Consider the following 15700-nt stretch of genomic DNA (forward strand, 5'->3'; position numbering starts at 1 on the left):
TTACGATATGGCGAGATATGTGCAAATATGTAATTTGGTAATGTGCAATGGAAACTGTCGCATATTTATCCAATTTTTAAGTGTAAATACTCGACCGAGTATACTCGCACATGCGTAGATAGCGCATTTTGTCCAGACTCCAGCTGATGACTCGTCGCTTAAATTATTATGTATTTATGTATTTATATATTTTATGTGCGTCAAATTGTTAACAGTTAATACGGGCAAGATGGGCATCATTAATTTGTTTACGCTATAGACGTATATCATAAATATCTTCATATTATATCTGATGTCTATAGTTTACACGGACAAGTCACAAGATGACTTCATTCGCCATTCTCATACACTTGTGTGTATCAATCTTTTAAATCTATAGCCAAATAAACATTGAATATTGTGTTAACTTGAAGAATATAAGGACGGAAAACTGAAAAGTAAGTTAACCAATTTGTATTGTAAAATAAACGGTATTTTCCTATCATGTGTAGGTTTAATTTGGCATAATAATTATCATCAACTTCTGTGGTAATGTCTGGCTTATAGAATTTTTGTGTTAATTTTAGTTTTGATATTATCATTTATTTGGATACATTTTTCTCTGTACCCACCACAGATATAATATATCTATGGTACCTAAATTATGTTATTGTATTAATTGTCGTTAGTTGCTTAGGGGTATATATTAAGTAAATTACACCTAACTGTTAGTTGACTCTTGGTCCACTTGACCGCTATGGTGCAATACAAATTAAAAATACGAAATATTATATTATACCTATTAATTATATTTTAATCATGTAAATTATATAATACAGATCATAATTACAAGATCTAACAAAAAAATCAAATGATAATTTAAAATACTTATAAGTTACGATAATTTACACTACCTATATTTAATATTTAAATTATACTTAAAATGATTTAAGTAACACTTAAATTTAATTTAATATACACAATTTATAAGGATAATTTTACGGTAATAATCAGGAATGATTGCAGTCAACAGTCACATATTAATTCATAATACAAAATTATTTTTTGCTTATATTCAACTAATTTATTTTATATATTTACTATATTTTCAATTGAATCACATTTAAAAAAAATAAATGTTATAAAATAATATCTTATATCCATATAAAATATCGTGAGTTTGCTTGAAACCTTATTTTTTTTATATATTATAGGTAGGTCTTAGGTACTGCTTAATTTGAAATTAACAGTTTATCATTTTCTGAGTTACAAAATATCATCTTAGTTCAAATACCAGTATTAGCACTTATGTAGTGTACTAAAACTATAAGTACTATATCGCCCATAGAATTTATGATAAAATTGAAAATACTTTTTAGTTATTCTGACCCATGCCCAACATAATTAAATGTTTATTCAGTAGCACTAATTTTGTGTGGTTAACTTTATTATTGGAGTGAATTAACCTATTGTTAAACTTAAAGTTAAGAGAATTATTTGTGTTTGTACTATGGCTTTTTTATAAGATATTTACATTTTCTGATATAATAATATATAGTATTTTTAAATTTTTATTTCTTACATACATACAAAAATAAGTTAAGGATATGTGAATCATGATCGTAACAAACATATCAAACTACCTATCAAAGTTTCATTTTTATAATTATCTTCACTAATTTCCTTAAAAATAACAATGATTTACAATTCTGTGAATGAGTCAGTGCCATGGCTGCTCGTTCCATTCCATCTGTAATTTTGATTGACTCCAACAATTTAACCACCCCATAACAATCTAGGATGAGGCAAATACACCCATCAGCCCCCTACTAATGACATCTGTTTTACAATTCACTTTTGAACTAAAACGGTGGTAAAATAAACAGTGATAATATAACAATTTGTTAATCAATACTGGGATCAAATATAATGATTCAAATACATTGGATACCACTTCCTAATATTATTATTTTTTTTATTTTTTTTTTTGAATGCGTTCTATAATTTAGTACATTAAAGGGTACATTTAGGTACATTTAGGCTTAAATGCTAAAAATTGTAAACTAAGGTAATACATTTGACATTTAGAATTTTATATTATTTTATTATGTTCATAGTGGAACGTGATCCTAATAAAAGAAGAGTCAAACCTCCTGCTAACCCAGAATTGGTACATTTGGATGATATAGATGGTGAAAGTTCATCTGATAGTGATTTCCGTATTGAAGACCACTATGTTAATAGTGAATCAGATTCCGATAGAGCTTCAAATTTCACTTTTACTGATGGTATGTTTAAAAAATGTTTTTATTGATTTTACAGTATAATATGTAATTATTATTATTTTTTAATTCCGTGTAAATATCTATACTTTTGTACATATATATATATATACTCATATTTTAAAAGATGATGGTAATCAAGAAGAAGCTGAAAAAGATGATGAAGATGATATTAGATGTAATGATAGTAATATGACTACTGATGTCACAGATATCGTGACATCCAATCAAGATAATTCTAGAAAAGTATAACCTAACTGATTTTTATATAATTGACTTTGTATTTTAAAATATTAACTATTTTTCAGGTGAATTTAAGAGAAATAGTGAATAATATTCATATTTGTAGTATTTGCCTAGGCGATGCCAGTGATGACGTCAATGAATTAATAGATTGTGATGAATGCGGTATATCAGTTCATGAAGGTAAATACTTATTTAATAATAATATAACTATTATGTATATAAAAACTATTTATTTATAGGTTGTTATGGGGTTCATGATTCCGGAAGCATAAGTTCATCTGTTTCATCCTGTTCTATGGAACCATGGTTTTGTGAAGCTTGTAAAGCAGGCATAGAAAATCCTACTTGTGAATTATGTCCTAATTTTGGTTTGTAAAATATTATATATTTTCTACAGACTATACATCTTTGCAGCTTTTGAATTAATACATTTTGTTTTAGGCGGAATATTTAAGGAGACAGATTGTGGAAAATGGGTACATTTAGTATGTGCGTTATATGTCCCTGGTATAACTTTTGGCGAAGTAACAAGTCTCAGTAAAGTTATGTTATTTGCAAATACTACACCTCGATGGGGTAATAAAAGATGTACTTTGTGTAAAGATATGAGATTTAGTTGCACTGGTGTGACTATTGCATGTGATGCTGGGATGTGCCGATCTAATTTTCATGTTACTTGGTATGATAACTGTTATTTAATTAGGAAAACGAAACAAAACCAAAATAATAATTGTATAAATCTTTATACAATATCATTATCATTAATGTATTAATGTCTCCTCTCCTGAACTAATTTAAAGTTTACTTTTGTTTAACAAGATATAGTCTAGGATATAGGTCTCAACATGGTATAGTAGCTAAACTAAACTTATTAAGCTATATTTATTATTTATTTTTAACTTAGTTAAATACTAATAGTAATCTTATTACTAATAAGTATTAACAAACTATTAACTAAAAAAGTTTTAACTTCAACTATCTAATTTGATTCAACTAGGATTTACCTTTTTTATGACTGTCTCTATTGTCAATCAGCCAGCACTCACTTCTACCTGGTTCCTCAAGCTATCATGACTCTAAAGCTATTATTTTATCACCATAGCTATTAAACACACGCATACACACATGCCACCATAGGACATGAAAAAACCTTGTATAGTGATAATTTGTAACTAGACTCCAAAATAGAATAGTTAAGACTTTACCATGTTGACAATATACATATTACACATAATTATGTATTAATGTGAAATTGTTTTTATGAGTATTTAAAAATATTAATTAGTGCTCAACAAGAAGGTAGTTTATCAGAGGCAACAAGTCCGGAAACTGACCAAACTGATCCATTTTATGCTCATTGCAAGTTACATGTTGACAAACTGGTAGCAAAGTTAGTATATTTGTCTTTAAATATATATATATTTTTATAAATGATGTTAATTATTGCATACTTAAATTAATTTATCATAATAATGTGTTTCGGATTGCCCAATCTTGTTTTAGATTTAATGTATTATTATTATTTATGTTCTTTTTTTTACATTTTTGTTATAAATAATATATATTTATAAATTTTTAAGGAAAAGAAAAAGAAATTGGGAAATACTACAATTACGAACAAAACAAATGAAATTATTGCGTGAACAACAGTCTTCTGAAAAATCAGCTACATGGCAACGTAATCAGCGAAGGCTTGAAAAATTACGATCTAAGTATTACGAAATGAAAAAAATCAGTATAACTGAGTTAAGTAAGTAACTTACAATTATTTATTTCTATTCAATTTATGCACATAATTAATTTTTTTACAGCTTTTAAATCAAAAGTGCCTCGTCCAATTACAACATCAGCTTCAGCATGTCGAGCCCTTTGGCTAAAAGGTGGTTTAATGGGTGTAAATATGGCTTCCTGCGAGGCTATTGAAGCACAAATAAAGGCATTACGTGATGTACCAAAAAAATGGAATGTACCTACTACATTTAGGTTAGATAAAATGTCTCATGTATTTTCTTCTTAGTTCATATAATTATAAATAATTTTGTTAATCATTTTAAGTTTGGAATTTGTAAGTTATTTCATGGATAGAAATTTAAGATTGACTGATTTGAAAAATCAGCTACAACATTTTACTGACCAAAACAACAAACTTCATGATGAACTAATAGTTGTACAAAAAACATATGATCAAGTAATACAATTATTAAAAAATATACCTACATCAAGTTGTACAAATATTATATTTTGATTAATTTTTTTGTAGGAGTCCAAAAACAATGAAATTCAAAAACAAAAACATTTAGGACTCAAAAATATTATTACAGCATACCATAATGTCATTAAACTTTGTAATCCTAATGCTAATATTTTAGATGTAGATATACTTACTAAAGAAGTTCCAAACGATCATAATTCCTTTAGTGAGTTTAATTTATTTTACTTGGAAACTTACTAATCATTAATTTGTAAACAAATTCTGGATATCTAATTTATATTTATTTATTTTGTGTTTAATTTAAATTTAATTATTTTCATTTAGTAATTAACAGTTCAACTCCTCCTGCAGTCTTAAAATCAGGTATTGGAATCTCTATCAGAAATAATGATGATTTAGAAATTCCAGGTAAAACATGCTTTTATAGTTTATTGTGTCATGTTTGATTTTATGGTATGTAATTAAACTCAACAATTTTTTTTTCAGATAATGTGGCACCATTAGGTTTGTACAACAAATGTGGTATTTGCGGTCGTACAAATGATCAACATTTGCTGGCGAAATGTGACACATGCTATTTATACTATCATTTGGGTTGTTTAAATCCACCCTTGACTAGAATGCCCAAGAAAACAAAATTATTTGGATGGTAAATATAAATATTGAATATTTTAGAAAAGTTATATTAAAATATATGGTATAATTCAGGCAATGCAGTGAGTGTGATAATAGTAATTCTAACTCTGAACCAGAAACGGTTGATCCAAATGCTCCTAGAAAATTAAGATATGGTGGAAGAGAGCGATCTGTATCAGACAGTCATAGATCTTCATCTATTGCTAATGATGTAAGTATTACGTTATTTAATAAAATCAAAGTCTTCTTTATTCAATCAAAAATTAATTAATCATATATTAGTTACAGGATATCAATAGTCTTACAGAACAGCATAAAATGCCTGGAGTATCAAGTAAGTGTTTAAAATATTTAAAATATTTAATTATGATGGCCATTCTGGCAGTTGATAATTTTGTAATAGACTAAATATTAAGCTTCCTGAACAATATTGATATCGCCAATTATTTTTTTAAAAAATTTACATATTGATAATCATAATATATCGTTCACCATTGAATATAATATCATAATCAAAATTAATTTTTAATGGCATTTGGGTCATTGGGTATTCAGGTTACCGGAAACAAACTGATTTATAAATACTTATTAATTTGAAATATTGCCATAATCTTTTTTTTTGGATAATCTATTGTTATTCAATATCGCACTAAAAAAAACGGTATCGATATTCAAAAATATATTGTTGTAGAAGTTGGCTAAATATGATTTTTATTAATGACATTGTTTGACCTTAAATATTTTTAGAGAAAAAAAAACATGAACGGCATAGGGAAAGATATTCTCCAGAGATAATAACAAAACGAGTTAAGTCTCGCAAACGCAAACACAAGCATCATAGGGATAATAATATTTCAGGATTTGAACCAGCTAATGATTATTCAGTTAATGAAGCACCCCGACAAGGAATTAAGCTATTTGTAAGATTTAATAACTTAAATAATTTCAGACTCATTTTAAAATTATATATAACTGTTTAGATTAAATCTGTACCAAGTGCTAGTGGAGTTAAGACAACATCTTCACAATTACTTATTGCATCACCAGTAGACGAAACACCTCAGATATCTACAAAACTCAAATCAGAAAAGAGTGTTGCACCACTCAGAATAACCACAACATTAACAGATATTAAATTGACTCCTAAATGTAACACTTGTCAAACAACTGGAACAAGCATTACAATGGTTCAGTAAGTATTATAAAGGCAGAAATATTTTGGTTATTAATTTATAGCTGAAATATGATGTAAAGGAATAATAGTTTATTTTATTTTATAATTTTCAATTAGTTGTAATGTTGTATAACAAGCAATTTTAAGTATAATTGTTCACATTTTTAAAAAAAATCAATCAATTTTATTGCTTTTAGTTTCTCAACAATATCAAGAATATGACAAAGCCTTTGTTCAATAAAACTAATGTGTGTTAAAATTATTATTAGTATTATACAGGGTGTAGCAGAAAAACATGACAAATAAAATAACTTAAACTAATCAATATTTAAATATTTAAAAAAAAATAATAATAATTTATAGACGCTTCCTGTACTACAAATACAGTATAACATTTTTTTTTATATATACCGAAAATTATAAATTCAAAATAGTCAATTAGTAAATCTATTTTTTGGACACATTTTAATGGTAAAAATATTTATTTCAGGGAAGGTGTTTGTTTTTAACAATTTTTAAAATTTCAATATTTTTTAGGAAGAAATTAATTTAAAATATAAAATTTTTTCAAAATATTCTTTTTGGGAATTTCCTGTTATAAGTATATTTATCTTTCGTTTAACTAATAAATATTTTTTTATTTTAGTCTAGTCTTTCTGTTATTATCCTTTATAGTAATGGATCACTTTTACTAAGTGGGTAAAATTTTTTGAAATTAAAAAATCAAACTAAACTTTAGGTGTTCAGTTGGAGTTTGAAAGTTGAATCTAGTTTCAAAAAAATTAAACCAAACTCGAATAGAAAGTTTGAAATCCTCTAATCAATCCATACTCCTAAGAAATTTACGAACTCCAAAAAAAAATTTGAACGAGTCAAAAGTTGCGTACAAGGAATGTTTCTAGAATTTATTTTGATTATTATTGTTATTTTTAATTGTAATATTACAAAAATAAAATTAAAACCATATTATTTTCCAAACAGCAATTATTTCTTTTGTTATTGTATTATTTATACTTTATAGAGTATCTGACTAACATATAATTATTTCGACTTTGTATTGTTTACAAAATCAATGCCTACGGGTTTAGTTAAATGTTGGTCTAAATTAAATTTAAGTTTTAATCTATATGAAAAATTAAAAAAAAAAAAATTTTTACCTAATTATAAATAATCAAATTTTAAATACCTTTACTTATTTGATTTTATATACTTTATTTCTACAGGTGTGATGAATGCAGTAAAAATTTTCATTTTTGTTGTCTTGATCCTCCAGTAAAAAAATCACCAAAAGTACGTGGGTACTCATGGCACTGTGCTGAATGTGATCCAACGGTACATCAATTATTTCTTTAAGTCTACCATTAGTCTTTATATAAATATTTTACCTGAAAAACAAGAATAAAAATGTATCTACATTTATTCACCATTGAGTGTATACTCCATTTTAAATAAGAATAAACCAGCTGGTGGATAAAAATTGATCTTAGTTTTGATTCTTCCAAAAATAAATGTCTGTAATAACTAAATGACTGTTACGGTTGCAGCCAGTGATAACTGATTGTCATTACCTATTGCAGCAAAGTATGTCAAATTGAGGAGATCTGATGTCCTTACACAAACAATCTGTCATACACTAAATGGTTTATTCTTATTAAAAACAAAGTATAATAGTTCCAGGGCTTGGAACTTCATGCATTTGCAAATATTTTGGAACGTGCATATTATTCAAAATTGTATTCAATACTAATTTATTTCACAATACATAAAACTCAAATCAAAAAAAAATTAATGTTACATATTTTTCCATAATTGTATCAAATTGTAATGATTTTACCCATTTAACGTTTTCATTCATACTAATAAACATTTTGTTAATAAATTGACAAAAAAAAAAAATTATCAATCAAATCAAATTTTTAAAATTAGTTCTTTTGATTACCCCTATCTATTTTAAATTATAATATAGATTTAATATTCATTTTTGTTGATTTGCATTTAATGTTGATATTTTACGTTTAATTAAAAATAAAAAAAATTTAAATAGTAATAAAAACAAAAAGTACATATTATTAAAATATTTCGATAGTTATGTATTTTTTGGAGTTCATTACTATGTAAATGCCTAGGTATTTTATAAAATAATTAAATAGTAATATACTGCATATTATTTATTATTTTTTAGCGCATAATGTTCCGAGCCCTGAATTAATAACAAATGGTTATTTAGTTGGTAATTGTTTAAAGGTAATTTTTGGTTTGACAACTTGAAATTTACAAATAGTATACATTTTTAAGTTAGTTTTATAATTTATCTATTTAATTCAGTGGTGGCGTGTAATAGTTAGACATGGTAATGCAATCAAATTTAAGTATATTGTTCCATCATTGCAACAAAGAGTAAATATGTATGTATAATTTTTGTTTTATGTATATATGGTGTAGTATTTATGTTATTTTTTTAATAGTTAAGTTTTTAATAGCATTAAATTACAGCTGATGCGTTGTTGGTAGCTTAAATGTGTGAATTGTGAGATATAAACTGTGACAAAATCCGACTGTCTTAGCCTTTCCACCGTCTCCTTTTTGCCAAGTTTTATACATGAAAATAAAACATGGTTTTCTATGTATGCCATCATACAGACATACACTATAGGACACGCACTCCAATGCTGTTCTGATTTCTATAAACAAATTGGATTACCCAATTACTGAATGAAAACTATTATGCAAATTTTCTCAGATAACAATAAGATTTCCTTAACATAGTTAAAATTATACTAAACATTTATATTAGTATATAATTTTATAAACTTTTCTTTTTTCATATTATTCTAAAGAGTGTGATCCCATTATCGCTCATAGACACGAGCCGCCACTGATTTAATTACTTATATAATTTTAAAGAATGGAAATACTAAATCATTAATTCAGTTATATATTAACTATAAATATAATACAAATAATTTACATACTAGTTATTCTTATGTATGTAGGGTATGGTACCATATTAGTGGGAGTGTTATTTATAATAGTCCGGCTCACGAAAAATGAACGATAGAGGTCGATGAATGAAGTTCAAGTATTGTCAGAACCACCAGGGGTTCTCAGATTTATAGTATTCTTTGTTTGTGCATTTGCTAGCTGCAGATAGGTTACAATTTTAAAAATTGTACCTGTATGTTTAATAGTCACTTATTAAAAAACGGCCACTGGGAACTTTGAAATCAACGTTCACTTTTCGTTAGCCCGACTATAACTATTGCATCAAATTTGTGTAAATATCACATTTTGCTTAGTTTATGTTACTAAATTATTTATAGACAACATGAATTGTTATATACGTGAAATATGGTACAATTAAACTTTTAATAATAAATTTGGGTCTAAATACTAAATGTTCCAAATTTTTAAATTAATTTATTGATTTTTATTGCCTTGCCAATCTATGATTTAATAATTATATTGTTTAGTTTAATCGGTAAACATAATCAATATGAATAAGAATATAAATTTAGGTTTAAGTAATATGCTTGATTTTTTTTATTTTACATAATAAAATAATATTTGATAAATATATTTCAGGACAGTGACTCTTCTTAAAAATATTTGGAAGCACAAATCTTCTACATTGTTAAGTACCAATGATTTCAATGATTATTTGTACTCAAAATGGTTTTAAAATATTTCTTACTATTGTATTTTAAAGTTCAATTCCTCATAATGTATTAATATTATATAAATAATATATATAAATATCATAATTTTTTTTTGATTCAAGTTCATTTAAGTATCTAAAGGTAATACTCATATTTTATTAGTGTACAACATTACTATGTATTTCAATTTTAGATTTTCAAAATAAAATTAATTAACTAAGTATGAAATGTGAAGTACTTTTTCTACTTCATAAATTCCATAATTAATTTTAAGAATACAGATATTTTTTGTATTCTAGAATATACTTATTGTGAGAAACTAATAATTTCTTTTTTAAAATACATATGTTTATGACAATTTAAATTATCCATGTTCCTATTTATAGTGGCATAGGTTATGTACTTTTTGAACCACCTAAAATTGTACGTGGATGGGTATGTAAAAATATTTATTCAGGATAATTAATACTATTAGTATAATAGAGAGTTGGTACTTACGTAGTTACCTAGATATTAATAGGTAAATATTTACATGAATATATTTATAACTTTATATTATAGCATAGTTAATATTTTTATTAATTTTAAATAGTGAGTTTCTTGGGGTTGATATTGATGTAAGTTCATAATCAAGTTATAGATGAATTTGCCAGCACTAAATCTGTATTATCAGAATGTAACATAATATTGGGTCAACTTTGTTTATTTAAAATTAATGACAGTTGATGTTGATTTATATTCTGTTTTTTAATTGTTTTAATAATATTTTGTGTTTATATAAATAATAGTTTGTAAAATTAGTAATATTGCCATATTATATACTTTATGATAGAACCAATATACTTTATAACTATTATTAGCCATCAGGGAGGATATAACCTATTTACATTTTTGTGAAAATTATATATATTTGGTATGGTAATGCCATTGGAGGCAGATAAGCATATTGGGAATTTTTTTAATTCCAAAAAGAACAATTTATGAAATTCTTTTATTAAATTTTCAATTTAAGTAATTTTTAACCAGAAAATAATTAGCAGATGTTCATGTTTTTGATAAATTAGTGAAAACATGAAAATGTTGACCACGCGGCGTTATAGTTAGGCTATTTCTCTACACCACTGCCATGGGTACATTCATCTGGTTTATCGTGGGTAAATACTTAATATCTTAATATCTACATCAATGTCGTACAATATAAAAGTATAATGCAACATTTGTATTCGCGTCAAAAACAACTAAATATCATTATTGATAAATGTATTATAATGAATTAAAATAGTAATAACATCGATTAAAATGTATACATAGATATCCCACAGCTATACAAATAATATAATAGCCGTATTGCCGTAATTAGTAGGGCAGACTCTCAAATTACTGCATTAGTGATGTACTGATGTCAATATCTTAGAAACACAATGAAAGATATTAATTAACATTATCTTTAATCATGCTAGAAATAATTAAAATCATAAATAGGCAGTGAAGAATTCATAGGAGTGGCCGTGTTAGTGATCATAGCCCGCATATTATCCAAATACCTGTTTTGGAATTTTTATAGAAATAAACTGAGATTAGGACACATCAAACAAGACGTAGAACGTAAATTTGACTTTGACTTCGTAATTCTTCTAAGTAATTTATTAAAAAGCTAGTTATAATTTTTGTTACCAATTAATTTTTAACTAGGGCCCGGAATTAAACGTATGCCTTAAAAACGACAAAAAGGTGGGTAAGTGGATGTCGCTCTGCTGTACAGTACAGTGGCGGATACAAAAGTACACAATTGGCTAAACATAGTATAAAACAAAGGGAAACTACGGTCATTGGGCGGTGGGGGGGTGTATGGTGGATACGCAACTGGTACAGTAGGTTACAAGTGGGTCACTATAGTGGCTGATATTAAATTTGAATTCAATAATATAATATCATTGTATACATAGGTGCAATTTCAAATTTTCACTTTGTGGGGGGAGGGCTGACTATATTAAAGGCAAGTAGACCATTGCAATATAGCATTTTAAAATTGTATGTCGTAGGTTTTAGGGGGCTTAGCCCCCCCCCCCCAATTTGGGCCTATGATTGTATACGAAAAACGATTTATGAGTGGTGACGGTTTGTCTGTGTGGATATTTTATATTATATTTATATTGTTATTACTTATTATTAAATACGGTAGCCGGTAAGTTGAATTAATATTATACAATTTCAACAAAATAACTAAAATCGTTATTCTTACTTTCTTAGTTATTTAGTTTGTAATTTCCTCCAAATTTGAACATAAAATAACTATAGAAAAATATATTTTTGAGATTTTTTGATTACAGAATAACCTACTTACGTGGAACCTTGTTGTAAGTTTTCAATCCGTAGCTATAAAATTTAAACATTTTATACATTTTTAAGCAATATATCAGGAGCTTTGTATTAAATTTTGACGCTTTTTGGCCCAACAAATAAAATGTTATTGATATTTATAAAAAAAAAAACTAAAATAAATTGAAATTTGAAATTTTCCGTAAACAGCTCAAAACAAGTCAAAATATTTTTAAAATTTTATCAAGTATAGTAATTGATAAAATTAACATATGATATAAATTTCAAGTATCTACAGTTATTCATTTTGAATTACAAGTTACAACAAAATAAGAACATCGCTACATGAGAAATCGAGTGAATATCCAATGTTGTAAACATTTGAACTTTAAACGCTCATAAAAATTTTATTTGACTTTCTTATAGACATTTTAGATTCTAAGCAGAGAGATGGATGTTTTGATTTTACAATGATAGATATGCGTTTTTTTTATATATATATATTTTTTATTATTTTTTTTGTGTTCGTCACCACCGTTTGGGACAGTAAAACTGCTTTGATATTCTTCAAAAGTATCTTGTTCGATGGGAAGGTGAATCTAATATTGGTGCATTCAGGTCAAAATTTGAAATTCCCAATAGTTTACAAAAGCACCGGGGAAAACAACATAAACATTAAGGAAAAACGGAAATTTTTACGCAAAATTGGTTTTTGGTGTAACTCTAAAACAAATGAACGTATATACATGAAATTTTCATTGGTTGTTTATATTCGCATTTTCTATACACGAAAAAATATTCAAAAAACGTTGATTTGTTTTGAATTTATTTTGTTTAGGGACATTTTCAGTTTCCAATTTTATTAGTCTTTTTTTTATGAATGTCAATAAAACTATTTGTTGGTTAAAAAAGCTTGAAAATGTAATACAAGGCTCCTACATTATTGTTACAACGACGTTTGAAAAATATTAAAAATCCGTAGTCACAGTTTTTTTTTATAAGCATTAAAGTTCAAATAAGCTGATAACAGATATTTAACCGGACAAATTCGGCCAATTAAAGTCCGGTTAACGGGTTAATTTTAATATTGTTCTATGCTTATGTATATTGTATATGATCTAAGGTTATATTATTATGCTTTAATCGGAGATGGTACAACCCACGGACTAAGATATACCTTAATTTTAGGTATATCTTAATTCGTGGTATAACCACAGAATATATGAAAATAGTAATTTAAAATAGTATTTTTATACAGTCTGTGGTACAACTGGCCCTTGGTCATGGTTTTTTCAATACATCATGTTGGCTAGACTGACTTTTATCAATTTTAATTTTTTATCAAAAAGGCAAAAGCATGTTGAGTTATAAACACGATTTAAGATATATTTTTAATTTAGATTATAATAAGTAATAAGAATTAAAAAGAAATTATGATTTTTGAAGGGTGCAGTAATTTTCGTACAAGAATAATATTATCACTTCTAAGTGGTAAACCAGTGAAAATTCGAAATATTCGATCACAAGAAAATGAACCCGGACTCCTAGGTAAAAATACATTATTCAAACACGAAATATTAATATTAATAATTGCCTTTACAATTTTAGAGTTTGAAGTAAATTTCCTACGTTTAGTTGACAAATTAACTAATGGAACTAATTTGGATGTCAATGAGACTGGTACTGACTTATATTTTCAACCTGGTTTACTTATTGGTGGTGCAATAGATCATGATTGTTGTAAATTACGAGGTATAGGGTATTACTTGGAATTAATTATCATGGTTGCACCTTATTGTAAAAAAGGAATACAAGCCACACTTAAAGGAGTTACTAATAATCAAGTAAGTTATATAAGCTGTTTATAAATTTTATTGAAAATAAAAATACCTATTTATTTTTTTTAAAAGAAAGATCCATCAGTTGATGCTTTTAAAGCAGGAGCACTAACAATTTTACAAAGGATATTGTTATTAGCTACTGATGCCAATATGGAAATTAAAAAACGAGGCATGGAACCAGATGGTGGAGGTGAAATATATTTTTCATGTGAACCCGTTAAATATACTAAAGCACTTCAAGTAAGACTAAGATTTATCTCATTTATATCAACAATTTATTTTTAATGTATAGTTAACAGATTTTGGAAAAATAAAAAAAATAAGAGGAACATTTTTTTCATTGAGGGTATCACCATCAATTTCTAATCGGATGGTAGAAAAAGCAAAATCAGTTATGCTTAAATTTATTCCTGATGTATATTTTACGGTGGATCATCCAAAAGGAAAACTATGTGGAAAATCTCCTGGTTTTGGTGCAAATATTGTTGCATCAACAACTAATGGAATAATATTAACTGCTGATAGTGTTTCTTTACCATTTACTGGCCAAAGAACAACAGCAGAAGAAGTAGCAGAAAATGTAGCATCAGCTATGCTTGAAGAGATTTGGCGTGGAGGTTGTATAGACTCTTCTTTCCAATCCATTGTACTTCTTTACATGGCTCTTAGACAAAAAGATGTATCTCATGTTGTCTTAGGACCATTATCACCCTATACGTAAGTAGTTATTTTTACAATTAATATTTACCAATGTAATCTATCAAATTTGATTAATTTTATAAATACAATTTCAGGATTCAATTTTTAAGGCATTTGAAAGAATTTTTTGGGATATCATTTAAATTAGAACCGTATATTGATTCTAAAAATGAAGACTTACGCCAAGGCTGTGATTCAAAAATCTTAGTAACTGGAGTTGGTATTGGTTACAGTAAACTTGTTTAAAATGATAATACAACATATTTTTATAGGAAAATGTATTTTGATTTTATTTTTTTAATGACACTTCAATAACGTAATTTTTCCATCTACTGATAAAGGTATAGCCATAATGGTTTGCTAATCTTGACACATATTTTAGATACACTTACAAGTAGACAAAACAATTTTATTCCATTTTAAAGTTAATGGCCAAATGTAGAAACATTTATTATTTTACTATAATATCATATAAATTGTAATTTCTTAAATATTTACCAATTTTCATTAATTGTTTAAAACAATTATTTTTTAAACTTCAGGTATAAAATGTTTTTAGGTAAATTTGTACTTTGGTTAAAAGTACATGAAAAACTATACCAAAAAAAAAATTTAAAACAGCGAAGTAAAGATTTTGTACAATTGCAAAGTAGTTG

General features: G+C 26.4%; 2 protein-coding genes across 5 annotated transcripts; both read left to right on the forward strand.

Annotated features, from left to right (window-relative positions):
* Positions 1-12: 12 nt before the first annotated feature.
* LOC100164597 (PHD finger protein 14) lies at positions 13-10549 on the forward strand. Of its 4 annotated transcripts, XM_003242623.4 has the most exons (20): positions 14-437; positions 2097-2267; positions 2389-2507; positions 2570-2687; positions 2747-2875; positions 2949-3186; positions 3793-3897; positions 4088-4257; positions 4319-4490; positions 4563-4695; positions 4768-4924; positions 5044-5127; positions 5206-5368; positions 5428-5566; positions 5638-5689; positions 6103-6275; positions 6336-6547; positions 7753-7861; positions 8712-8773; positions 10112-10549. In XM_003242623.4, coding segments are annotated over exons 1-19 (2472 nt in total). In that variant the 5' UTR covers positions 14-436; the 3' UTR covers positions 8739-8773; positions 10112-10549. The 4 variants fall into 4 exon arrangements, with proteins under 4 accessions (XP_016657729.1, XP_003242671.1, XP_001944289.2 ...); XM_016802240.2 differs by lacking the exons at positions 8712-8773; positions 10112-10549 and adding an exon at positions 8855-9918 and having other exon boundaries at positions 13-437; XM_001944254.5 differs by lacking the exon at positions 8712-8773 and having other exon boundaries at positions 10112-10413.
* A 3303-nt stretch (positions 10550-13852) lies between these two features.
* LOC100166612 (RNA 3'-terminal phosphate cyclase-like protein) lies at positions 13853-15321 on the forward strand. The gene is given in 5 exon segments (NM_001293514.1): positions 13853-14052; positions 14113-14348; positions 14415-14585; positions 14638-15062; positions 15140-15321. Coding segments are annotated over 5 exon segments (1098 nt in total). The 5' UTR covers positions 13853-13937; the 3' UTR covers positions 15291-15321.
* Positions 15322-15700: the final 379 nt, after the last annotated feature.

Source organism: Acyrthosiphon pisum, chromosome A1 (genome assembly GCF_005508785.2).
Source record: "Acyrthosiphon pisum isolate AL4f chromosome A1, pea_aphid_22Mar2018_4r6ur, whole genome shotgun sequence".
In the NCBI taxonomy this organism is placed as follows: domain Eukaryota; kingdom Metazoa; phylum Arthropoda; class Insecta; order Hemiptera; family Aphididae; genus Acyrthosiphon; species Acyrthosiphon pisum.

What these genes read in the sequence shown, in the direction of transcription:
- LOC100164597 (XM_016802240.2), top strand. An exon ending in GTTGACAAACTGGTAGCAAA is followed by an intron (nt 3,898 to 4,087) that starts GTTAGTATATTT and finishes TAAATTTTTAAG; the next exon opens with GAAAAGAAAAAGAAATTGGG. An exon ending in AATCAGTATAACTGAGTTAA is followed by an intron (nt 4,258 to 4,318) that starts GTAAGTAACTTA and finishes ATTTTTTTACAG; the next exon opens with CTTTTAAATCAAAAGTGCCT.